The 26,796-nt window shown below is 38.5% G+C and overlaps 2 protein-coding genes and 1 long non-coding RNA gene across 13 annotated transcripts in view; all 3 read right to left on the bottom strand.

Annotated features, from left to right (window-relative positions):
- The window catches only part of LOC134165384 (multidrug resistance-associated protein 1-like), a 32,055-nt gene extending 16,255 nt beyond the window's left edge, over positions 1–15,800 (bottom strand). For 2 of the 11 annotated variants that reach the window (XM_062622079.1, XM_062622090.1), the window contains exons 1-11: positions 15,694–15,800; positions 14,307–14,368; positions 8,820–8,997; positions 7,119–7,373; positions 5,732–5,797; positions 5,017–5,154; positions 3,543–3,689; positions 2,929–3,013; positions 2,745–2,811; positions 1,941–2,067; positions 29–205 (exon numbers count right to left, since the gene is read on the bottom strand). In XM_062622079.1, the coding sequence (XP_062478063.1) occupies positions 29–205; positions 1,941–2,067; positions 2,745–2,811; positions 2,929–3,013; positions 3,543–3,689; positions 5,017–5,154; positions 5,732–5,797; positions 7,119–7,373; positions 8,820–8,997; positions 14,307–14,368; positions 15,694–15,756 (1,365 nt within the window). In that variant the 5' untranslated portion in view covers positions 15,757–15,800. Of the gene's footprint in view, positions 1–28; positions 206–1,940; positions 2,068–2,744; positions 2,812–2,928; positions 3,014–3,542; positions 3,690–5,016; positions 5,155–5,731; positions 5,798–6,681; positions 6,738–7,118; positions 7,374–8,819; positions 8,998–10,005; positions 10,049–11,528; positions 11,671–14,306; positions 14,369–15,505 lie in introns of those variants that run through there. The other 9 variants (XM_062622080.1, XM_062622083.1, XM_062622081.1 and 6 more) reach the window with 9 other exon arrangements.
- A 2,416-nt stretch (positions 15,801–18,216) lies between these two features.
- On the bottom strand, positions 18,217–26,746 carry RBM11 (RNA binding motif protein 11). The gene is made up of 5 exons (XM_062622077.1): positions 26,523–26,746; positions 22,427–22,589; positions 21,384–21,462; positions 20,557–20,650; positions 18,217–18,645 (listed from the first exon to the last, which is right to left on the bottom strand). Exons 1-5 carry the CDS (start codon positions 26,622–26,624, stop codon positions 18,316–18,318), a joined length of 768 nt encoding a protein of 255 aa, XP_062478061.1. The 5' UTR covers positions 26,625–26,746; the 3' UTR covers positions 18,217–18,315.
- Positions 24,232–25,433, bottom strand: LOC134165383 (uncharacterized). The gene is made up of 2 exons (XR_009965507.1): positions 25,023–25,433; positions 24,232–24,682 (listed from the first exon to the last, which is right to left on the bottom strand). It is a non-coding gene; the product is annotated as an uncharacterized LOC134165383 (long non-coding RNA).
- Positions 26,747–26,796: the final 50 nt, after the last annotated feature.

Genomic DNA, 26,796 nt, shown 5'->3' with positions numbered 1-26,796 from the left:
CATCATTTCTGACCCCTCAAATTCTCACCCTTTCTCCGATCTCTGTTTGGTCTCCATTCGGTAACTGTTCCAAATCTGGCAGTAAAGCACAGGACTCTAAAACAAGTTCATAGTATGGCCTATGTAGATTTGCACCAAAGAGAATATTTTCCTGTAAAGTGCCATTTTGAATCCAAGCCTGCTGAGAAGCATAGGCCACTGAGCCCTAAAAAGAATTGGAAACAATTTGTTTACTCAGGCTGTGAACACAAAAAAAAAAAGGATTTAAAAATATGTTTGAAAATCCAGCTTTTCCTCAAAGTAACCAGTAACTACCTCCAAAATTATTAAGCTGTTTATATTATTAAACTGTTAACATTTTAATTAAGTCAGGTAATAAAAACAATCTGTTGAACAGTCCTGTATAACAGTTTGCCTGTAATTATTACAAGAGCACATGCTGTGAATAAACCCAACAAAGCTGGAACATATATTGAACAGCCTTTCAGGGAAAGATCTTGGTGACAAACAGGCATCTACTGTAAGATTTATATGCAGCAAAATGGGTCTGTATTAGGTATATATCAAAATACAGTTTGACTGTATTTTTATATTACATGCTGTGGAATGTCTCAGCATGAAATTAGAATTAGAAATCAAGGTTACAGGACAGGAACGATAACTGGAAATGCTCATAAATCTTTTCTTACATTCAGCTACATGCTCTGTTAAATTCTATTAATTTTACAACAAATTGATAGCATAGATACACTTGTTGGATATATGCCTTCCTTATAGATTTTACACAGCTAATCTTTTTCCCATTAATTACTACTTTCAGATTCAAAACACCTCAACTTCATAGTTGTTCCCCACCCCGCAACAGTGACAGGATACTGTACTTGCTTTCCACAGGAGCGGATTCTTGTTCAACACTTATTTTCAAGGCTAGGACACTTCTTTAACGGTGCCACATCCACTTGCAAGCAGATTAACTGATACCGTGCTTATTCACTAATACTTACTGATTCAAGCACTGTAGTCTGTCATCAGAGGTTAACTTCCTCTGTATCTATAACCTATTGAAAACTTCCCTAAACTCTATTTTGCACTGGGGCCTTTCATTGATCTATGTAACTACAAGACAAGTTAAGCTACTGGGGTCTGTGTTGCTAGGAGAGCCAGCACCCTAATTCCATCTCTGCCTAAAGTTCAGCTTTAACCTCTGTTTCCATATCCTGTATCCACATCCTGTATTCTATTTCCTTATCCACATAAATCATTGCAAGAAAGTTGATCATCTTCTATATCAGCTTATAACTGCTCCGAGTGGGCCATGTTTGTACGTTCAAAACCAGCAAACATTAGAGATGGTTAGTCTCAATACATGACTTAAACACTCATGATTTCTGCACTGAATTATATAGATTATAAAAAAAATGAAAATAGCTTTGCAATCATGTAGGTTGACAACAAAGCAAAATTGTTACATTATTAACAATAGAGACTGTAGTAACAGGACAAGGGGTAACGGGTTAAAACTTAAACAGGGGAAGTTTAGGTTGGATATAAGAAGGAAATTCTTTCCTGTTAGCGTGGTGAGGCACTGGAATAGGTTGCCCAGGGAGTTTGTGAATGCTCCATCCCTGGCAGTGTTCAAGGCCAGGCTGGACGAGGCCTTGGGTGATATGATTTAGCGTAGGGTGTCCCTGCCCACGGCAGGGGGGTTGGAACTAGATGATCTTAAGGTCCTTTCCAACCCTAACGATTCTATGATTCTATAACAAATGTCACTGTATTCTTACTTTTCTTTGAAGATTCAAGAAGCTGGAGCTACCTTTGTCAGTATTTCTACAACCATAAATAGCTGAGGAGGAAAAACCGCACTTTCAAAAGCAGTTCTGCTTAATTTAGGTATTGAAGAGTGGGCAGGGCAGGGGGACACAGACAGACAATCTTACTCTTCTCTGAGCTGTTCCTTCAAGCTTCTCCATTTCTCCAAGAACAGCAGAAAGAAAAGATGACTTTCCAGATCCAACCTTTCCCACAACAGCAACTAAAGAGCCTTCAGGAATGCTGACACTCAAGCTGGAAATATTGAGGAAGACAAATTAGTTACTCGCTTTGTAAACATTCCATCATGTATGAGTAGTGGTCACTGTGAGAAAGAAACAGTCTATTTTACCCTCAGAATGATGAGGAATTAGTACATCAGGTCGCATGTCTTTTGACTATGTACCTTTCAGAAACTTGCAATAATGGCTTTATATATAGATTGATTTGTCGGCAAGTTAAAAGACTGTGCTTTCATCTGGTCCCAATGAAATCAACTGGAGACAGTCTAACCAAAGAATGGTTTTATCATATTATTCTCAGGCCTGTTGTTTACGTTCTGTCTTGCTCTGACAATCAACTGCTAGACCTCTTAGGGAAAGAGAAATGGAGAGGCAGAGGGAGTAGGAGTGGGAGAGAGGAAGAGGAAAGGGAAGGGCACTGGCTTCCCATAGCACTTAATACAGTGCTATACTGGGAAACATGCACTTTTACATGGTTTCTCTTGGAGCATCAGGGACACCAGGTCAGATTTGACGTTCCAGAGCACACTGGTCACATGGGATGCTCTGGAAACAATAATTTATGTTATTTTTGGTATGTAACATCATGAACTAATCTGAATGAAAATGTATTAAACCTGAACAAAATCTCTATAAATATCACATTCTGCCAAAGGAGCTCATAAAAAAAAACAGTGAGAAATACCTTACTTTTTTAAGATGGGCATGCCATTCTTTTCCCAGCTGAAAGAAGCACCAATAAACCCAACAGCATTATCTGTTGCAGTAAAGAAAAAGAGACCAAAGAGTTGCCAATCCATCCCCTCAGTTGAGTTTCTTAATGATTATCCATATAAACTCATGACCAATTAAAAAAATAATAACTACTGCTTACTTCCACTGTAGTTTGTATTGACATCCTCAGGGTTAATATCCTCAGCACAGAGAAAATCCTCTAAACGGCTCAGAGAAACTTTGGTCTGCAAGATGAATAGGTAGGTAGGTAGGTAGGTAGGTAGGTAGATAGGTAGATAGATTAGATATAATACAACATGCCTGTGCTTCCTTAAATTAAAATTAAAAACTTAATATTTTAATACTTTAAAGTTCTAGATAATATTCCTTGTCAAATATCTTCTATTTGAAGATAGACAAAAAAGGTGTTTAGGTATTTAAAAAATATTTTCCTTAAAGTACTAAACAATCTAAAGTCAAAAAAGTGTATTTTTTTTCTAAGGATCTACTGCTTTATAGTTATCAAGCCACAGAGCATGCTTGACATATCCAGTGTTAGAATTTATAGTTAATCCTTTAATTTTCTTTCTCCTTAAGACAGAAACATCCTTTAAACATCCTTCATGCTTCTCAATCCATAAAACTACTGTGCAGTTTCATGTCAACAAAATGTAACTTAAAATAAATAATGACTTAACCATTCATAGAAACAGATGAAACATGACAAGAGTATAAACATCAACCTTTCATGGCACTTATTCATAGTATGTTTACCTGGGCAACAGCAGAGATCACAGACGGTAAATCAAACAAAGGCAGTCGTAAAATGTTAAATAAAGAAATAGATGTAAAAACCTTAGTTGCTGTTAAAACATTATCTTTGTCCAGATGAAAGAAGACTCCAAATGTAGCCAAGGAGACCTTTTAAATAAATGAAAGAAAATCACATATCCAGAAGCAAAATCATAGTTATACACAGATACTATTTTTGTTTGCATTTGAAAGGTGCAGTATCCCATTTCTGCTCATGTATAAGCAGGAGCTCTGTAACTGCTGCACATGGAAATTGTTGCATAGCTGCAATACTGATTGCAGGAATACCATCATTTTAGTAAGCAAAGGCCATGGCAACTGTCTTTGACCCAACCAGATAAATGTGAAACTATATGAAATAGCTTCCCCATCTCATCAAGTGTTTTCTTCATTTTTAAAACACTCAAACACGGTATTTCAGGAAATTCACCTTTTTCTTTATCTTTCTCTTGCTATTGCTATGATATTGGACATAAAATAGAATTATTTACTGCAGGGATTTTTATGTTGGACACTTGGAATTATTTTCAAGAATCTAGTCAGTAGTCGTCAGAGAATAAACTGGACTCTTACACAACAGACAGCCAAGCCTTCAAAATACCCAGAAAAGCCCACATTTAACAACCTGTCCTACGGATTCTTTTCTGCCTTTTGCTGAATTTCAGAGTCCTAAACTTAACTAGTTATAAAGTAGGAAGACTCCTAATAAAGTTCTAAATAAGAAGTTGATTACTTCACTGCATTTAATTCAACTTGTGAATTTTTCTCGCTCACTGCTTTAACTATTTCAATTGCTAGCAAGGTTACAGATTGAAGGATGGCCTTAATCCTCCCTTTCACTATTCCTAAGGACTATTCCTCTTCAGCTCTTACATACCATGCGTTAAGCACCAGAAGATGTCATTTTTTGTAACTGAAGTTAACGGTGGCCATTTATCCATAATGAAGTTTCCAGTTGGATCCATAGAATCATTTAGGTTGGAAAAGTCCTTTAAGATCATTGAGTCCAACTGTTAACCCAGCTCTGCCAAGTCCACCACCAACTATGTCCCTAAGTGCCATCTACACACCTTTTAAATACCTCCAGGCATGGTGAGCCTGTTCCAATGCTTGACAACCTTTCCGGTGAAGAAAATATCACTAATATCCAACCTAAACCTTCCCTGGAGTAACTCGAGTCCATTTCCTCTTGTCCTATCACCTGTTACTTGGGAAAAGAGACTGACCCCCACCTCACTACAACCCCTTTCAGGTAGTTTAGAGAGCAGTAAGATCCTGTCCCTCAAACCCTGGCATGCTGGACCCAGGCTTATCTCTAATGAGCTTGATTTTATCCCTTTCCCCCTTCAAGTTTAGTTTAAAGCTCTTTCAATGACCCTTGCTACGGGAACCGGAGAAACAGACTTGCATGAATTAATATTTTTATAAAACAAACCATAAAAGGAATACACGTCAATGTTAGCATGGAGTAAGTCGTCAGATACCCAGAAGACTTCAAAACATCCACTTCACGTTCTCTAATGCTCATGACCTTCCTTTGGTATGCAGGTTCCCATGCATAAAGTTTGAGGATCTAAACAAGCAAACAAAGGTATCTTTATAAAACAAAAGAACAGTGACCATGCTTATTTTGCAAAAGCTCCAAATGTCATTTTCAAATAATCACCAATGCAAACTACAACAATTTGAATGTTTTACAAATGAAAGCAAGACCTGAGATAACTCTAAATTAGGTTGTTCTTATGAAAGATATACTCCCATTACTGTTACTTCTACAGAGCTCATCTTTTCCCGTATGTATCATAAATGATGAGATGGTTTATTTCAAAACAGGATAAACAACAAAAGTGAGACAACTTTGTGAAGTGCTTTTCTTCTATACTAAAATTTCAGTCTGCCGAAGGTTTTCAGACATCTATTAATATATTTTACATTCTCACTAAAATGTGGTATTAAAAATAATGCATCATGAATAATAAGTTTTTCAAATCAAATTAAACCAGTAAATATTTCCAAAAGCACTTTCTCTGCAAACTTTTTTCACTGTTAGCTGAAATGTTACTCATAAAACCTAGGGCTTTTTAAATAACTTACTCTCTGTCTTTGCAACCTAACAGAAAACCCCAAACTCTTGTTAGTTGTTGCATTACCTTTATGCCATGTAACATTTCACTTAATAGCTTGACTCGCTGATCTGAATTCTTCATTTGGCTTTTCTGGTTAAAAGACAGCAATGTTTACATTTTTCAAGGAGCAAAAGAAAATGGAGAGTAAAATATTCAGTGTTCTATAGGCAATAAATACCTTTTTTGCTATTTTTACCTTTCTAAAAAGCACACTAGAAAGCAGTTATACCATTTTCAGATACATACGTAGTATAAGGAAATCATTAGTTAGGTAAAGCATTAAATACATTAAAATAACATTTTAACAATATAGTATAACACTATATACACACAAACATGACTATATATGTAACACTATATGGATATAAACCACTGAACACATATATATGCATATATACAGAGGTTAGGAAGAAAACTTCCTTTGTTACTGAAGAATACATTGTTACTGAAAGAACCAGCCAAAGAAACACAGAAATTCTTCTTACTCCTATGCTACACACAGACTCTTCTGCATCTCACATTTCTATAATACTAATTAGCAGCCTCTTTAATGTTTTGTGTCTTATTCAAACACAACAAGTTGCAAACTTTTAGACAGAATTTAATTGCCTTTTGTATTTCCTCTCTCTCTCTCATATCACAGTAGGGATCTAAGTGCATGTATAGCTGTAACAGCTCATCTGCAAAAGAGGTGAGAGTGTTTTCTTGTTTTTTCTATGTTTCTAAACTGTCACAGCCTTACAAAAGAATTAATGGAGACCCAGAGTCGCTACTGCATGCTGTGTCACCAAAGGCAGAATAAGAAAAGAGATAAATAATTGCCTTGATAGCGATTATGAAACAAAACTTAGGGTTTTAGTTTTGTGGGTTTTTTCCAATGGACCTCATAGAAATAGAAGTATTAACAGGCAATATAGTGCCAAGAGAACTGTAGCATCAGAGAAGCAGAAAGGAAATCAGAACACATGCAGTACCTCTATGGGAATTCCCATCTCAAGAGAATGTGCTAAATTTGAGTGAGCAGCTTAGCCTGAATAATAAAAGTAGAAGAGAGCCGTAATCCTACAAAAATCCCTTATTTAATAGAATTAACTCATGTAATATGCAAAACCACAGTCGTTTCCTAAATGAATCACACAGTAATTTTTACTAATACAAAATTATTGTTTCAGGATAATGGAAATACAGGTACCCAAACTAAATACTACTTTAGCTATCAAACATATGGCATAACTCCAGTTATGCTTCCCTCCAGTGAAAAACAGCTGCAGCTTGGCTTTGCTTATTTGTTTGGAGTTTGATTTAGATATACCTATAGTATTCTTACACATGCATAATTTGTACACACACCCCTTCATTTCTATATTATGACAACTTAATCTCTCTTACTATGCTTATTTAAATAGCTCACCTTCAGTCTTTTTACTTTGGCTGCAATGAGCGCATTTATAGGTATAACCAAAAGAAGCAGTGCAACACCTGCTAGGACTGAGGGGCCAAGTTCTTTCCAGAGAAAGACAACAGCCATGATGATCTGAAAAGGTGCTGACCACAAGAGGTTGAGGTTTACAGCCATTTCCATGAGTTGCTGAGTATCTGCTGACATCAGGTTAACAATTTCCCCAGTTGTATAGTTTCGTCGTGAGGAATTTGCTAAAGTTAAAGCCTGCAACCAGAAAATGGAGGTCACAATCAAAACTCAACAATTTTGATAGGTTTAGCTGCCCAGCAGAAGCTAAGAACACAGTAATTGGAGCAAAGCTGAACTCTGAAACAAGACTTGCAACTCTTTATAAGAGGAACATGGCATAAAGAGGGCTAAGAAAGCCTCATCTTTGGCCTTGCTTAGAACCTCCTAGTGCAGGAACCAGAAGCAGCAGGCTTCACAACAAGCACATGTATAATCTCAGTGTGTCAGGCAGATAACACAGGTTCCATGTGTATCAGGACTGATACCCAATCACATGCACACGCTCTCTCTCCCTCTGCACGTTACTGCCTCATATTTTTCTACTATACCACCTGAAAATCCTGCATATACCAAGACAGGGCTGCAGCTGCTCACTCCAGAATCCATCCCACGTGCAAAGCACAACCTGACCCAGCATTCACTAATCAACTCTACTCAGAGAGAGGAAGAAGCTCTATCTCTATCCTATAGCTGTGAAAACTTGCCCAGGAGACATGCCCACCCCAGCTGGAGACTCTCTTCTGCTGTTCATGATCTGATTTACTGACACACCTCGATATGAGACTTGAGAGAATGAAGTCCTTTCTTTAACTGATTTGCAACTTGTAAGTAAAATTTTGTGTAGTGATTCAGAACATACCTGAGAAGCCTATGTCAAAAGACTGTTTTGGCTCTCTTGAGAAAAGAGACTATATTTTATAATTTTATATTAACAAAGACAGTAATTTATTTCAGATCTGGATTATTTTTTTACTTCCTTAACTTGTGCCTGATAGCTAAATACTGCAGTAAAAATGCCAATGTGTTATGGCTGCCACCTCAGCATTTCTTATTAAAGGTGGGATAAGTTATAGATAGGTTTCCACAGCAGTTAGTCATCCTCTAAACACCTGAAAAACAATTAACCTACTGGGTATTCAACTCAGCAGAAAATCAGTTTTACTAAAATTGGGGGTGGTGGAGGGGTGTGTATATTCAATCTCCAAAGGAGACAATATAGCAAACTTCAGCTTCTCACATTCACTACTACTGTACAGTAAAAACAGTTACCACTTATACCCTTGCTTTTTCCTGGACATCCAACCTATAAAGTCTTCTCAGTTCATTCAGTAAATACAGGAGATTGATCCATAACCAAAGTAGGAAGAGATCAGTTTCTACATACTGCCCAAGTATTATGCCTGTACAGGTGGCTGACAAAAGTATGTAATTTCAGGATTAGAGTCTCCCAATAGAAATGCTGCTGAAACTCTAGATTATTATAAATAAATAATCATCAGAATACACAAAGTCAATCTGCTGTAGCCTGTCACCAGTGTATAACATCCTGGGTTTTGATCGTGCTGGTAGAGCACACTGTCTTTTAACACTCTGTGTTTTATTTTAGCCTTTGTTTTCAAAGAAAAGTGAAAACACGATTACCTTTTTATACATCAGGCCAACAACTGCAGTCTTGATTTTGACTGCAGTAAGCATGTTGTTACGTTGGTATAACTGATGGAGAAGAGTTTGTGAGAGAACCACAAAAAACAGGGCAATAGCAAAGCCATATCCACTCCCATATGAAGTTGGATGATCTTCACTGACCACTATCATTGCTCTGAAAACAAAGGAAAAAAGATGCATTTTGTGTATTAAAACAACTATAAAAGTTCAATAAGCTGAAATACTGGAAACTTGTTTAACTAAGTCCATTTTGGATTTAGATATGGTGACAGGTCACGAAGAAATACTATGTTATAAAGAAGGCAGGTCCTATCTGTGTTTTCCAATCTGTTAGCTTAGAAACAATTCTCAAATGCTATTTTAGCCATGAATGTGCTGTTACTGACATCCCTGACAATGGTGAATAAATAAATAATGGCATAAAAGAAAAAAAAAACAGAATACAATTAGATATTTGTACTTAGAAAGGTTGCAGCTATCAGCCATGAAAGTGAGAGAGGAAAAAAATCTACAGGAAAATTCTTATTTTTGTGTTAGTAAAAGGTTATCTTAAATAACCAGCAACCAGATGTCTTCAGACAGATTTTATAGCTGAAGATTTTGTTCAAGATTACGTTGACTCGGATTTTGGAGATTAACAATAATTCTTTTCCTTATAAACACACAGGTATCTGATAAATTCTTCACACCTCTGTGGTAAGCACGATTTCAAAAACCACTTCCACCAGCCTCATGATGCCAACATGATAACAACAGTCACTGCAGTTTCACATCAAATGCTGAAGCTGTAGATATTATTATATATTTAGGTTTGCGGGTTTTTTCAACAGAGATGGAACAATATTGTTAAAGAAGCAGAGAAGTTAAATAACTTGGTGCCTCATTTTTTCTTAACATCTTCTTGTACATATATTAAATACTTAAAAACAATATTATGGAATTGAAGTTCTACTGGTTTCATCTCAGTCCTTTGGCTAAGAGATTCCTGATCTCTTTGAGCTTTCCCTCAGTAGATCATTTTCAGATAATCACAGGAATGGGGAGCAAACAAAATCTTTACACACCTAAGATGTTCCTTGGTTTGCTTTTGATATTGGAAACCCTTTAGCTTTATTATTGCTGTTACTTTCTGATCATAAAGTGAAACATAATAAAAACTTACTTCATTAATTGCGGACTCATGAAAGCCAGAATGTCGGCTGTAACTTTCAGAAATGAAACTTTAATCAATACACATTTAAATGTTTGCCATAATGACCAAATCAAAGATGGTTTATGTCTTTTCATACAAGAAGCCTGAAAGATTACAAAAATATGCTTAGAATTAAGAGAAAAAGTATTTTTGAACTTTATCCGTATTTATAAATATAAAATAAGTAATATCAAGTCCATCTAAAGCCATCACTGTACTTATGATCTTAAAAAGAGCATTTCCTACAGTTAAAAGAAAAGCTTTCATGTAAGAAATGAAGTCTGGTTTTATTTAGCCTAGCCAGCGGTTTTTCAAGGAATGATAAATGTAATTTCTAGAATTGCCCAATCATCCACATAAATAATTAGAAAATAATTTAATCCTCAAATGATTATTACAGGTCAAAAAAAGTATCATAAAAGCTGAGCTAAGCTTCAAAATCAATGCGTTAATATTTGTAGCAGGCTCACACCAACTTTGTATTTAAGGCTGAATAACCCTTCCACTCCTTCAGAATATTTTCAGTTGCCAAGTGACTATTTTTTGTTCAGTTTGAATGTACCTCAAGCAATTGCAAACATTCTAATGAGGGCTAAAAAAAAAAGAGTCAGCCTTTCTTAATTAACATAGTGATGAAGGACAGATTATTTGAACAATAAAACCAGTATCTGAATGGAAAAAATATCCTTATTGAAAAACACTTTTGAATGCTTTGGTACAAAAGGTTTTGGTGTGTACAAACCATCACTGGAAGAAAAGACAAATCTACAAATAGCTAAGAAAAACACTGAAGAGATAAAGTAAGGTCAGACTCTGGAGAAGCCCTCTTCTTTGTATTAAAAAACAAAAGCTACACTCTTACTGGACTTACAGGTTAGGTTCTCTCTCATGAACTTCCTAACATTACAGAGCTCCTAGTGTACTTTAACTACAACAACCAAATAGTAACTGTGACTGAAACTGTCAAGGGTTTACATGAAAATCACATAGAATACTTCAGGCAAAAACAAACAAACAAAATATCTGTAAAACTCACTATTGTTAAAATTAAAGAAAACTGAAGCCTGTTTTGTGTGTTCTATAAACCAGGGCATCTACTGATAAGCAGCTATCTTATCAGTAGATAGACTTTCAGGTAGATTTTTATTCTACCTCAACTAGAGATGCAAAGATAAGACAGAAACAGACAAGTTCAGAGAGAAATTAATTGGACAGTTGTGACAAAGATGGCAATTAATCAACAAAGTAGATTCCACATCCCTTAAAGTGTTAAAATATAACATATGATCTTTGTAAGAGGTAAATTTGAAACTTAAAACAATTTAGAAAAATCTAATAGCCACACCAGAGATCCCTGATCACAACACTGAATGGCCTTTGTGATCTACAGAATAGAGAGGCTGTTCAATACGTAAGGTTCTAGAAATCTGCTCCAACTTCTAGACTCCATACATTCAGAAAAGAATATTGCCTATTGTCAGAGTTGTAGCTACCATTGATCCTGTGGTGGACATCTGGATTTCTTTTCTCCATTGCTTTTCAAAGTTAGGACACACGGTGTACGGTGAATCTCCTTCATTCAGTTCAAACAGGTCATACCTTTCCAATGGCTTCTTATAGCCTATAGATATTAATCTGAAAGAAACAAACTAATTTAGACAGCATGAAATATCGCAGACAAAACCAGCAGAACTACTAACTGAAAAAAACTAATGATATAATTTAATTCATATAAATAAACTCCATAATCATAATCAAAAACCCTATAAATGGTACAGACTAAATAGTGGAACATATTCACAGTCACCTTAAATAGACTAAAATTGACTTGAAGTAAGAAGAGCCTAAGCAGATGGCCACATCTGAAAAGCAAATTCTCAGGAACCTCTGTAACCCAGAATATCTGCATTTCTGATCCCATATTTCTTTATAGGAAAATATACTATTTCGTAAACAAATGTGTAGCATCCTTACCAACTTACTGTTGTAATCTGGAATGAAATACCTTTTTTGGCACAGGACTACATTACCATAGAATCATTTATGTTGGAAAAGACCCTTAGAATCATTGAGTCAGACAGTTAACCTAACACTACCAAGTCTACCACTAAACCATGTCTCTTAAGTGCCATATGTCTTTTAAATACCCCAGGGACAGTGACTCATTAAGTTGCAACTCTGCTTTAACCAAGGTAGCAACATTAAACTAGTGGGTTTCAGCACAAGCAAACTGGAAGCTTCTTTACAGCAGATCTTTAGCTGTTAAAATTTTAACAAAGGGATTTTGCCCACTTAAGGGGGTAAGATGTGGGGAAAATTCAAAAGGATTAATGTTGACAACATCTTCTAACTTAAAGGAAGTCCCAGACAAGAGACACATGTATAGACAGTGGAGTGTGTCTCCTCTCAGTGGCAGCTCTACTGCTTTCAAGCTGCTGGAGATCTCCCTCCCTGAGAACCGCAACACAAGTGCAGCGCCTGTGCATTTCGTGTATTACTCCAGTGCCAGTCAGTGCCAGTGCTGGCCTTGGGGCTAACGTAGGTATCATTGTGTTTATCACAGGACAGAAAATAAAGACTCAGAGACACTTTTCTGGAGGTTGTAAAATTCTTTCAGGGATAGACCTCACTGTCCAAGGGCCATCCAAACATCTACTGAACCTGCACCATTAATACAAAGTAAATTTCCCTTATGCCTGATAAATTAAGGCAAAAATAACACAGCTTCTCCCTAACAGTTACAGCTCTTGAAACATAAGGAAAGCAGACTAAGAGGTACCGGAGGGGAACTGTTGTTCAAGAATTCTGCATAACTCATCTCAATCCTAAAACTCGCTGCTGCCAGAGGATAAACAGGTCTAACAAATGCCATCTACAGATTGACTGAATTCTAAAGAAAAATTGTATACCACTATGGATTTAATATGTAACACTTATTTGAGACTGATTCACTTAGACTGTAAGCACTTAAGGTGAGTATAAGACATAACTGATTGTGTTTGCTTGTGATTGGAGTGAAAAGATATAACTAATGTTCACAACATTAGTTTAATCGCATTCAGTTATTTCATAGCTAAATAAGCTCTTGCTGAGCAGAACTTACATGCTTTTTTCCCCTCTCATCTTTCATTGAGCATTGGGAAATCGGTTAAAACATACAAAGGATCGAATAGCTTGAACATTTGGGTGACTACTTTGACATAATGAATACATAAATGTCATATAGAAGTCCTGCATTCAGAACACTTAGTAACAGTCTAGAAAACCTGAAAATTTGTATTAGTGTACTTATTGTATTTAAGGTGTAGAAAGTGAGGATTGGTAAAAACCAAAGTTACTCTGAAACTGGTGGTGAACTCCTAATTTCAGCAGGGCCAGAGTTCAACCGAATACTCTGAATCCTTGAAGCAATCTGATCATTTTGTCGCAGTTTATTAACAATAAACACCATTTTCATGTTTTCCTTAAAATTAATAATATTGAATAAAGCAAGAAACTGTTATATTCCTAAAATGTTTTTTTCTCACTTTTAGATTTCTGAACTGTTTATATCTGATTCAAAGGATTTTTAAAGAAGAAAAAAGGAAAATGTTAAAAGTGAGTAATGGCCACAAGATGTAACATGAAACTGTTTGAAATAACATCCAAAATATTAACCGATGGGAAGCTGTGTTACTCAACATAGTTGAACTTTCAGTTCCTATTTTTGAATGGAAACTTTCCCAAGTAAGTGCAGGGACACTGCTGGGCCTTATGAGCAGATGACCTACAGTTACAACGTGGCCTACCATAAAAGAGGGAAGAAAACGAGCATGAAATTGGCTACTTGGAAAAGTCCTTATGTGTACTGCTGAGTATTTATTCCTGAAGATGTATCAAATTGCTGTATCACTACATGGAGTATAAAGGAATCCTTATTTTCATTTTTGTCTATTGGCAGACTTTACACAATAAAAAATGATAGCCTAATTTGGCCTTTTTTGTTGTCCACTGTGACAAGAATATTGTGCTTAGTTACCAAAATGTTAATGTTTTAAATAATGCCATTAGATACAGTGTAAAATGACTGTTAACTACATATAAACAATACTCCACAAAATATTTTAGCATGACCTCTAAAGTCGTAAATTTTGATTTTTGTACAAAAAGCTAACAGCAATCTCAGGCTTAAACCCTGGCTCAAGCCAGAATGATGGTGTGGAACATAAATGTGTGCTCTACAGTTCTGTGAACACCAGTGAACACCAACAGGCAGTTTAGTAAATTCTCACCTGCTAAACCAGGAGTACGTTAACTTACTGAAGAAAAAAACATTCTCTTCAGGGCTGCGATTCTGTTAAAAAAAAAGAAAAAGGTATCAATGTTACTTGAAAGACTGAAAAAAAAATAGGTTTTGTTTGTTTGTTTACTAAACAGGCAGTTTTAGGAGCTATTTTATTCTGGGCTATAATAAGGTCTACGTTTCTTTGCCTGTTATCTTCTCCCACCAACACACTCAAACACAAGGTATGAAGGATGAAAGAGATCTACGTTCTTATTAGAACAATTTAACTTGGTGTAAGAGGATATCAAGCACCACTTCAGCTTGATTTTACACTATTTACACATACCAAACAGTAAAGCATAGGAGTTGATGATCACTATGGTTCCCTTCCAAATTGAGATATTCTATGTCAAATACAAGCAAACCTTCCTTAAAACTTTGACACTTAAAATCCTGTGGTATTTTTTTTTCCCCAATTTGACAACCTAGCTATTGGAAGTTATCACTGCTAACACCTAAAGAACAGCAAACTCCTTTCAGCCCCTAAGAGATGAAGTACTAGTAATTGCACTGTGCACATAACTGAGGAGAACATGAGGTCTGTGCACTGCTGTCAATTTCAGAAGTCACTCGAGGCAAGTGCAATAGAGGTAATCAAATACGAACTCTCCCACGTTTCTTCAGGACTGGATACACCACATTCCAGAGTGACTTCAGCACACCTGAGGGTAAGTTCTGTGCCGCAGCAAGCACCGTTCTAAACCCGTTTCTAGAAGATGCAGTTACAGCTCCCTTCGGCAGGTGGTGCAAAACCCCACCTATCCAAAACGCATGCCGCAGGTGCTCCGAGACCCTGGGTATTTGCCACAGCAATTTTGTTGTGCTTTCTGCGAAAACTCGAATGATTAAACGGCAGTCCACGGCTAACAAACACGCAACAACCGTGCATGCGCTCCTTCGCTAACACCTCGGCTTGTGCACCTACTCACCCTTCGCTATCAGGTGTCAATGTTTGCCACGGTTCACACACATACAGCACTGTTTGTTTGAAATACTTCCTTTTACTGTTGAAGAACACAGTCGAAGGCTTGGTCACGAACACTCCCTGCTTTAAACGCTGTTCCTGCTCCTATCTGTGCTGAACGAAACCCTGGCCTAAAGGCTATTCCCTCCTTGCAAATTCGAAGGACGGACCCCAGCACATACCCGCTGTCATTAGCTGCGGGTTTTCTGCATAGCGCTACCGCGAATCCTACATGAACTCCGGCAGGTTCAACGCATCCACCCGCAGCGCCCCGCTTTGCCCCCGGGGCAGCAGGCAGGCCGTGGGGGGAAGGTGCCCGCCCTCAGCCCCATCCGTAACACCTCCTCCCGCTCGCCCCCCGCTCTGTCACCCTCGTGCCGGTGGGACTCTGGCGCCCGTAGAAGCCGCTGTGCTTCCCCCGGACTGCGGCCATGGCTCCTTCCCGCGGCCCAAGAGCCCGCTTGAGGGGGAGAGGCACCGGAGGCGGAGAAGCCGGGGCGCAGCCTGAGCTCCAGCCGCAGGCCCACGCCCAGCCCTCCCCTCCCCGCAGCCTGGGCCCGGCGAGGCCCGTCCGCTTCCCCACACCCGGAAAGTCCCGGTTGCGGCCCCCGGTGCCCTGGGCGGGCCGTGCGTCAAGGCATCCCACGGCTGCAGAGCGTGTGTGGAAATCGCCGACGGAGCAATACTGATTTGTCCGAAGTTTGGGAGGTTGTAACAGAAATACCTGTGTATTGAATTCATGGGATAAAAGAGAGAGAAATGAATGCAAGACCTGTGTGACAGCAGGGAAAGCAGGGTCTCACGGCCAGCCAGTAACATAGGAAATGAAAGGCCAGGACAAATAACAGTGATTTATAATCAGAACTAACATAGAAAACACTCATTTAATATTAATGAAAATTTTCTTGGAGTGACTGAAACAGGAGGTTGAAGAAGCATTTGGTCAAGGCCAAGCTGAACTGTGGATTTTTTTGTTTTATTTCTTAATCATGGTGACGATGTAATTAAAATATCATCAGGGCCCCGACAAAAGTGACGTCTTAACAGATGTATGAAAGAAATTTAGTTTTGGCTAAAGTAATGTTAGCACATTCACATATGACTTTTAACACACTGATGAGTTCTAACTAAGTGAATAGAGAGAGGTGTTAAAAACCGTATCTCCTAGAGGGGGCAGTGGAGGTGGTGGGGAGAAGATTGGGAAGAAGAAAGGTAAGAAAAAAGTATTCCTTCAGAAGAACTGTGTTGATATGTTGTCAGCCATATGCAGTATGATCCTCCTTGACATTCCTTTTGTAGAATATAATTGGACAGAACAGATTATCTTACCTATCCGCTGGGAAAGCCTGGACGCCTGGTAAGGACACACTAGCACAGACCTGACTAAGCTTCTCCTTTTGTAGACTAACTCTGGTTTGAGCATCCATCCGTTTTCTCCTTTGTCTGATGAACGGATTGGGCAGACCTAACACCTTTCTTAAAATATAAGACATTTTACTTAAGGCACAAACCTTTGTTACATAAAGTTATTTCTAGAGAAGGCTGAATTCAGTTGCTAATGATGTTCCGAGGATGCCATACTGTGGTGTTATAGGAATGCCTCTTAGGCTAAAGAAGTGATGGGCAAATTAAAAGCAGTGTCTTGAGAAAGTGATTTTAATAGCTGTATTTTATCTTGTCAGACAAAAGAGAAATCATTGCAGGCTAAATGCTTTTCAATTTCTGAAAGTCATCTTGGCTTGTAAAACACATCACCTTTAGACCAGTAAATTTGGGTATTCTTTCTCAATACCAGTATAATGATGAAAAGCAACCCAGCATTATAACCAAGAAAACTGAGTTTAACAAAATCAAAGTCTTTTTTTACTATCAGGGTCAATTTGAAGCCTACATCTGCTCTGAACAGAAGACTTGACTTTAAGCCATATGAAATAGCTGAAAACCAAGTGGTTTGCTTTCTCATTTAATAGGATCTTAAAAGTGTTTCACCTGTACTTGGTATTGCATAAGACAGTATTGGTAAGACAATAGCTCTGCACCTGTCTACAGGCTAAAGGTGGGAGTTGTGAAAGATAAAAAATGGGTCATTTGACTACTTTGATTCATCACATTATGAGACAGTTTATTCTTCCTTTGCTAGGGAAAACTTTCCTTCTTAAGAGGTAGCACCGACTTCACTGACTTATGCTTTTGTGCTGTCATTTAGATGAGATACAAAATTTTTCATTGATTTGTTACAATGAACAGTAAGATTCTCAAATAAGCAAATAAAACACTAGAGAGTAACTTTACAGAAAGATGCATATATTGCATATAATTCTACTCAGTACATAACTGAAGCCATAAAGTACATACATGCATTTTAGTACTGATACATACGTTAAGTCTTGTAGCCAGTGTATTTTACCCTGTAGCCTGTATTTTACCTCAAAGTTACTACTGGAAAAACCCAGTTCCAATAACCACACAAACTGATTCTAACTGAAAGTAACGGCAGAGCTAATTCAGAATAAAGTTACAGTACTTCAGTGACAAGCACATCTCTGATGTTCTCTGATGAATTTCTAGCCTGCTCACGTCTTCAGTGGCTCCGGAGAATTCTCACACCAGCCACAGAAATACATTCCATAAGTGATGGACATGATACATATGCTTCATGAGTGGCTGAAATCATGTATTTTCATAAAGTTTCTTTCTGTATTAGTGAAATAATAGCCTTCCATGATTCTTGGGTGAAGAGAGAATCAACAAGGTTTTTTTCTTTATTTGGAAAACTTTATCTTCTTAAATGCTTCCTATACCTAAAATAGTACTTTCCTCTTTAAATAGGTTGAGATTAAATAAAGTTATCAGTATCCTTTACGCATAAAACTTTTCAAAAATAATATGAATCTTGAACATTCATTTTTTTAATAAAGTGCAAAGATGAAATATTGCATTCCCCTCAAATAAAAGCAGCAAATAACATAAAGACTAACCCAGTTACACAGTATTAGTGCCTCTTTCTCTTGGCTTTGCACTTCCTGTATTTTTCGCCATTCTTTCTTTCTCTCATTTTGTCACCCTCAGAGCTAGTGTCACTGTCATAACTTTGGTGTTCTCTTTTTCTTTTATAGGTTCTTTGATCCACCTGCTGCCTTCCACAGTGACTTGAGTGTGGCAGGGCCATTTCAAAAGAACTCTGTGCAGACTTAAAGTTTGCAGCTTGGTTCTGATAGGGAGAAAAGCGGAAATTTGAAGGCTGTGGTGGAGTCATCTGGTGATAAGGAAATTGTTGAACCATTGGACTCTGTACTGGGTTCTGCTGTCCTAAACTGTTCACCTAGAGAAACAGAAACTTGGGTTGTTAACACTGTAAAGAGGAAGTTCTGAAGGGTTTAATGTTGCATGCATTACGGCTTATACAATGAAAATACTGATAAATTATAACACAGATCGTTTGAGAGTAAAACTTACGTATTTATTATATCAACTAGTATAGTTAGAAAAAATAGACAATTTTTTAGTGGCATAGTTAGAAGAGAGATATAATCTGATTTAAAGTGCCAGTTAGTCCTTGTGTAAGGTAATCAAATACGGCATTCCTTTCATTTCTCCATCTGTGTATTTTATAAACATTTGTAACTTCAGTGCCTATTGTTAATGTAAAGACGTTATGTAAAGAATGTAAATGTAAATGCATGTTTGCAATTTTTTCTTTTAACCTGGTTTAACTAATTTTAATGTGGAACAAGGCATTCCAATGAGATATAGTGAATCCAGAGATCAAAGCACACAGAACAATGCAGCAAGTGGCCAGTTTACTGCTCCAGTCCCTAAAGTATTCCAAGAGTCCCTCTCATACAAAATGCACAATCCAAATACAGAAATAGAATTACAAAGGTCAGAAAAGAGTGGCTTTTTATTGACTGGCAGTAACCAGAAAAATGATGGGGAGCATGTGTTATATGTGCAGGAAGACTCCAAGTAACTTGCCTGGCTCACCCAAAGAAAGGTGAGGTAGATTTGTGTAGGTGTACATGTGACAAGACCACTTAACTGCTGAAGCTGCACATGACTATTACTGGAGACATACTGCAATTCCGTCCCTTTTAGGAAGCAGAAAATGGGATGAAGTGGGTTGTGTGTGCTGGTCTGCTGAGCCTGGTCTCTGGGTATACATACTGCATTGTTAATGAGGAGTGAGCTCATTGGTGAGCAGTGCGGGAGATTGAACACTCCCAAGCCTTCCAACCACAGTGGAGGAGATGTGACAGTCTGTGCACACACCGGCCCTTCTGAGGCCACAGCCTGGGAAGAAGGGAGGCAGGCCACTACCACATCTGTGCAACAGGGAACAAGCCCTCTCCATTTTCCTGCTCAGATTGCAGCTAGCAAGTGTCATCTATCCAGACTTCACCCTTTCCTCAGTTAAAGAGAGCTGGCCATTCCCCAGTCAGACTGAGCAGCAGCACTGCTGTCCACAGTTGGTACCTCACATTAAATGATGGGTTTCTTCAGTCCTACTGATCCATACTCATCAGATTCAGAAGCTCCATGATGGAAGCGAGTAGGGTTTGGCCCACAGGTTGCCATCTGAAGAGACCTGTTCCCTTGCCTTGTGGAGTATCTCAGCCACAAGAGATTAGGACAGGACCAGAGTCTGTTGGAGTGGAAATGAATACAGGTTTTCACTGTCTACTGCTGTGAAAGGAAATCATGAATGTGAGAACTGCATGGGCATGTAAAGGTTCAGGCCAGAAACTCTAAAACTGTTGCTGCCCTAACTTGAGCAGTGGTGATTTTCTGGATGAGGTTTAGGTTTGGTTTTAGGACATTTCAAACTTCTGCTGGGTATTTCTGAATTGAGTAGAAGAGCTAAGAGGTTCCATGACTGAAATAGCTGTATATGAAGAAGCTATTGCTCGCACGGTTGTAATTTTACTGGATTAGCTTGACTCAGCAAGGAGATTTGATTTAGACCACAGTACAGGAGAGAGCTCTCTCTGTAGACTTGGACATTTTTAGCCTCCTTAACTTTTAAAACATTCCTGCTGTAAGAAAATGCTTTGGTAGATCCCCTATTATGATAGTACGCTTAAGTGCTAAAATAAATAGACCTAATACAGTCAACGTTAGCAGCCTAGATCCCATTTTGAGCCATTAAATAAGTACCATTGTTTGCAGAAATGCAGAATACAGTCAATATAATAAAAAAAATCTCCCAAATTTTTAACTTTTAACACAAACTCACCATCTTTGGAAAGCCCGAGTATTCACAAGGTGGACTATTGTTCACTGGAAAAGGAGTAACAGGAATTGGAGGGCTTCCATACAGCTCTTGATATCTAGGAAAAACAATCAAACGTACAAAGACTAGATGTCCACCACATACTGCTTACCACAGTGCTGAGACTTAACTCTTGGGCCCTAATGAGAATATCCAAGAGGAGAACTGAGATATTAGCAACTGGACTTGCATGAAAAAAACATGATAAAACAAAGAAAATATACTCAAAAGCTCAAGTAATGAGTAATCCTCACATGTACTTTAGTGCAGATACAGAAGGGTTCTAGATTTCATCATGGAAGTTAACTTCCACAGAGAGTTCTGTCACACTTGAAAATGTTGAGACATTGAAAAATACTGAATCTGGGGTGTTCAGACTTCCATTGTAACAGGTGTATACCTGTGCATTTATATGTGCATGACAGCTGCTTATAGGTATACACACAAAAAATACAGATATAAACTCAGTGGGGTTTGAAAATACTGTCAATTGTCAGATTTTTTTCCCCCACCAACTGCAAATATTGTAAGTACAAACAGCATATTTCAGTATTTTCTTATGGCCCTGTATCTAGCAGAAACAAAGAGTAGAAAGTTCAAGCTAACTGAACCTCTGGCAAGCTGAACAACCTAATGTTAACTACAGCCCATTCTGCAAGTCAGCAAGGATGCAATTAAAGCATCAACAGCTGTTTTAATGAAGAGCTTGAAGACTGCTCTACCACATAACTGATTTTCTTTAGGAAACGTCTTTAAAATCATTGAGTTTATTCACAGGTGATCTTTGTTACCTATATGAAGGTGAATGTAAGTCAGTATAGTTCTCAAAACCACGTTTAGGGTTGTTCTGTTCTGCTGAGTGAGAACTCCCTGTAGATAAGACAAGAGCATAATGACTATTCAGTTACAGCTATTCAGTTAACAAGCTAAAACCACAGGAAGTGTTCTGTGGCATCTGTACTGTGCTAGTATATATAAGGTAGTATATAAAGGTTTTCCTTTTATATATAAGTATATGTAACGTAGTATATAAAGTATTTGCCATTTTTTGGTGAATGCTTTATAGCATCATTTTACTGCTTGAAAACATTCATTTATCATTTACTCAGTAACAGAAGCATAAATCAGGGTGTTGAAGTAACCAAGATCACAGTAATTCCCATTCAGTTACAGACACAGGACATGCTTCTGACTTTAGGAACTTCAGCAATTGTATTTAAAGTCAGCAATTGCTCTCTACAGCCTGAAAAGCAAGGAGTGGCACAGTGCCCAGTGGGAACATGAGTCCTTAGTGTTTAGTTTGCAAACAGTGCCTGATCATTAGCTTCCTAGAAAGTTTATTTTCATAAACATAAAATGAAGGATGTGACTCTGATTTGACTACATGCTTTGAACTATAATCCCATCAATTTAAAACAGCAGCTCTGATAAGCCTGTGGCTTTAGTATAAAAGCTGTCAAACAGCTTGATAGTTGCTGCACCCACTGAATCAATGCTTTGTGCCAGACTGAAAATTAAAGACACACCCTGATTCCTAAATGTAATCTGGTGTGAAAACCTGTCTTGCTATGTTTTTCATACAGTGTGGTCTGAGCTGTCTTGCAAGTTAAGGCTGTTCTGAGCCCAACAACTGTATTCTCTTAATAAACAAAAAATACAAACACTGAATCCTCCCCTATACAAAAGCCACAAAAAGTTTTTGTTTCTTGAAAAAATGGACTGTAATTTGTTCCAGCTATAAATCAACATCTTTGTAAAAGCCTCTAGGATTCAAAAATAGTCATTAAAACTAAAACATTCACAAAGACTTAATCATTGAGATTACTAAACGTACCAAACCGAAACTGCACTCTAATTGGTCTTCCATACAAACGGATTCCATTCAGCAAAGCTACTGCATAAGGCACTGATTCTTTGTGCTTAAAACAGACAAATCCAAAAGACTTAGGTTTTCCTTCTTTATCCTTACAAATCGTCACTTTGATTAGTGGTCCAGCCTGAAAGAAATCTGTATTATTTTCTCATAGAAATTAACAGAGATTGACACTTCATTCTGTTCTGATGGTTTCATAATGATGTGTATTTTGCCATAGTCAGAGTGTAAATTTCTCCATAGAAGAATCTTTTTAAAAGATGTCTCTCCACCTTCCCCAAACTCAAATTCTGAGCCTTCTACAAACAAAAATCAGCTCCGCAAATGTTAAAAGGGAATGAAGCATCAGCCCATGGATGATGCTGAGTCTTTAATAATCAGATTTTTTTGCTTATTTTTAAAATACACTGACAGCTGCTGCAATAGGGAAGACTAATTTACTTATTCCATAGCAGAAGTCATCTTAATGCATGTGCAGCTGCTAGTACAATTATTACAGAGGGCTGCTTTGCACCGCTAACGTAACTAAGCAAATTGATAATATCAGCTATGTAAAAGTGACCTGATCCATAAATATGCTTTACTCTTGCTTAAATTCCTAAAATGGTCAGCATCAGCACTGTGGGAATACAAAGCTGAATAGAGAGTAGAGCTTCTGGAACCACTACAAAAAAGTTTTCTGTACTGCCTAACCCTCCTTACAACTACATAGCAAGGAATCAGGAGACCCCATCATCTCACTACAGCTGACATACTGGGTTTGTGCCTGCAAAATCCCATCCACAAAACAAAATCCCCAAACCACACTCTTTGGCTGAAGTACCTTCAGTGAAAAGTCCCAACTATGCCTACACGTAACATTTTAATCCTTGCATAGTACTTCTAGGACGAAATTAAAGCAGTGATACCCTGAATACGGTCTCCATTTCAAAGAAACTCATTTTCTTAATGGATATCAAAGATGAATTTTCCCTCCACGAGATGGAGTCAGTGCGTTAGTCATGGAATGAACAGCTTCTCATCAAAACAAACTACATGTCTGTATGGCTGATTTAGCAGAGCAAAAAGAGAAAAAAGAAGCAGCCAACAGCAGTCTCCTGCCACAGCTCTGGAGTGTTAAGAATGCCACAGATTAACTTTAGGAGGATACAGTATGAGAAATGAAGGCCACGTAAGTTACAAAAAAATCCAGCAGCAAAAAAAACACTGAATGTCTAAATTACTGTAGTAGATGGAGAATTCATTGTTCTGAATAAAAACCCAGCAGTTATCAGGAGAACTGCCTTCCACTACTGCTACTGATACAATAGGTGCTTTGCAGTAAAAGTTACTCAGAAGTCATCTGTAGCTTCAGGCAAACACAAGTTAACTCCTAACAGCTTTACAGCAATTAAACTGCATAAACAGTTAAACATTCAAAATAAATAGAGGGCATATGCTCAGATAAAGAAAATAAGCCACAGAAAGCCGTGTACTTTATTGTTCTGCATCTCCTAGGATTCCTCTCAAACAACAAATCTGCAGTTTGCTTTGAGCATTCAAAGTGATGATGTGCAGCCATCTCCCTTATTATAGCCTCCATGTTGTCAGACTGAAGATACTCAGGATTGTTGTCTGTGATAATAATGTTTGATTGCTTCATGCTTTTGCCAGCTGTGCATGAACTAAATCCTCAATTAAATAAGATGCTTTTACTAAAAAATGAAACACCCCCACCTCCCCAACGCTAGTGAAAATAGGGAATTCATGTAGACAAACACAAAGGATCAAAGATAACGTACTGTTTTTATTAGTGGTGCAGAGGGCGATCAGGTATACAGCAATGGATACTACATAGGTTGTCCTGTGCAGGGAATCTTTAAAATGTTGATCTCATATTTCCAAATATCTGGAATTTTGCTGGGGTCTTTTGGTTGTTTTGTTTTTTTTTTTTCTTTGTTTGGGTGTTTGTTTCTGGTTTATTATTTTGGTTGGTTGGGTTGGGGGCTTGTTTATTTTAAAGAAGGGATTTCAGTCAGATTCTGAACATTTATTTTTGCTTGAATTGGCTCCTTCAGGTGTTTTTGTTGCTGTTTTGCACTACACTGCATTTTTTTAAATTACATATATCCAGTCTTCTGGTTAATATTTGCCTAATGAGGATGATCTGGTTCTTCAAGAACTAGAAATGACAAACTCGAATCCTTTGCTGATTGTTCTTTTAAATACGTAGTCTTCCTGTTCATAAAGAAAAATATTGTTTAGAAGTACTAGATAGTTGCTCATAATTTGATGAGGGGAAAAACTACAGGTCTGGAGTGAATCTTTAGGACCACGGCATAGGAGGAATATTGAACTCCGTACTTCCCAAGAAAGGGCAGTACTGCAGTGAGCAGCACATGCTGTTGCAGCAAAAGACAGAGAAACCCGATGGAGAATAAGGTGAACAGAACAAAAAAAAATCAAAATAGGTGTTATCAGGATGACCTAAAGACTCAGATAAAAGTCAGCAGTTGGGTGAGTGCTGCAGATTATGCAGAAAAGTCATGAAAAACCGCATTTGGGAGCATCCACTTACTTTTATCACTTTTGTACCAGAAATTGTATGGAATTAGTCATGTCCTCTGCTAAGATAAGCTTTCTTTACCCAAGATTTGCAGTTAAACAGCACACTGCTGTTTAGTGTTGGAAACAGGTAGGAATACTGCAGAGAAAATAAGGGGGGGCAGGAAGAGAAGAAACAAATATTTCTTTGCTAATTTCAGGGAAAAGTCAAAAACTGAAAGCTAGGAATATAAGGGAACACAGGTAGCAACCCAAAGGGCTGGAACATACCAAACAAAAAGGCCTTTCAATGAAAATACTGGTTAACGAGACAAATAGCAGATTAATCAGTGGAATAAAACTGGTGAGTAGAACTAGTCCTGATTAGCAAATGAAACAGCAAGAGAACAGATGATTCTGCCCACCTCTTTGTTTTTGCCCTCTTTATTTTCTGAACTCACCAGAAGGAAGCAAGATTCATTCTGAGACAGAGGCAATCAGTGCATTGGTAGAAGCAAGTTTATCACTGTGCTGTCAGATAAAATGCCCAGTCAGTCTGGGACCTTTTAACTTGACAGAGGATTGCTAGATCATGGCAGGAGAAAAAAAAAAAAATAAAATAAACCAAACACATCATAAACAACTTCAGGAAAAACCCATGATCAGCAACTACTGTCATCATACGTCTTGTCATTTGATGCTTGCACTAGCAATGTAATGTTCTCTTCTCTGAATATCCTCCCCATTTTCCTTACTACTATCAGGTTAATAAACCTGGTTTAGCCAGAGATGCTGTCAATGTGAGATCAAAACTGAGGCCAACTCAGTGTCTTAACATTTTCTGTCTTCCTTGGCGTACTTTATTTCCACAGAGAATTAAGCTCAGGTTTGAAACAGGGCCAGCTACATAGTATTTCTCCCCAGCTCCATGAAAAACCCACCAATGGATTTTTTATTATCTTCTCATGCATCAAAACATAAACCATTCTGATATAAAGGTCATTTGTGGGTGGAAGTCCAGAGCCTCACCTGCACATCATTCCTAACAGTGCCGTGTTAATTCTATTAGCCTTGCTCAGCACATTTTCAGGTTTTACACTGCTTTTTCCTAATTAAATTCTTGACCAAAACCTTCTTGCTCAGAATATTTTAAAGAAAGTGTAAAAACCACTTGGTTTGTTTTGTTGTTTGTTTTTTTTTTCCTGGGGATTTTAAGAACATCTTTACGTTATTTAACTTCCTCACCAACTGCGGCACCAAACCTTGCACTTCGCGAGCAGGCTAAAACCAGACGTGCGCGGTGGCCTGGGGACGGCAGGACCGGCCTAGAGACCCGGCCGGCGGGTTCGCTCTTTACCAGCCGAACTCCACGCTGCGTTCCAACGGCGAACGATGCCGCTCCCCACCGCGGAGCTGCGGCCCGCGGACCGATCTCACCCGCGCACGGCCCCGGCGACACCCCGTCCGCCGCGCCCGGCTGCGGCGCTGCCCGGCCCGGCCCGGCCCCGCCCCGCCCCGGGGGCCCGCCCTCCACCTGCAGGAAGAGCTCGTAGAGGATCTCCTCCCGCACGCGGCTCTCCAGGTTCCCCACGAACAGCGTCTGGTCCACCTCCTCGCACCGCCCCGGCGACGACATGGCGGCGCCGCCCTCCCCGCCGCGGGAGGGGACGGGGGAAGAGCCCGGTGGAAGGGCCCGGTGGAAGAGTCCGCAGCTGCCGTAAAGCGCTCCGCGATGGGGCGCGTTGCTAGGGAGCGGCCTCGGTGTCCTAGCAACACGACAGGGCCATCGCGCTGGCGGCGGCGCGGTT

The sequence above is a fragment of the Pezoporus occidentalis genome, unplaced genomic scaffold (assembly GCF_034315485.1).
Source record: "Pezoporus occidentalis ecotype Australia unplaced genomic scaffold, CSIRO_AGI_Poc_V1 ctg24, whole genome shotgun sequence".
NCBI classification, from domain to species: Eukaryota; Metazoa; Chordata; class Aves; order Psittaciformes; family Psittacidae; genus Pezoporus; species Pezoporus occidentalis.
The sequence above is the reverse complement of the archived record's forward strand: the minus strand, read 5'-3'. Positions and strand labels throughout refer to the sequence as shown.

Coding starts and splice junctions, on each gene's coding strand:
- RBM11 (XM_062622077.1), bottom strand. CDS start 26,624: ATGTCGTCGCCGGGGCGGTGCGAGGAGGTGGACCAGACGCTGTTCGTG. Junction 21,463..22,426: donor TAGAGTGCAGTTTCGGTTTG/GTACGTTTAGTA, acceptor TCTTATCTACAG/GGAGTTCTCACTCAGCAGAA. Junction 18,646..20,556: donor ACTCGGGCTTTCCAAAGATG/GTGAGTTTGTGT, acceptor CTGTTTCTCTAG/GTGAACAGTTTAGGACAGCA.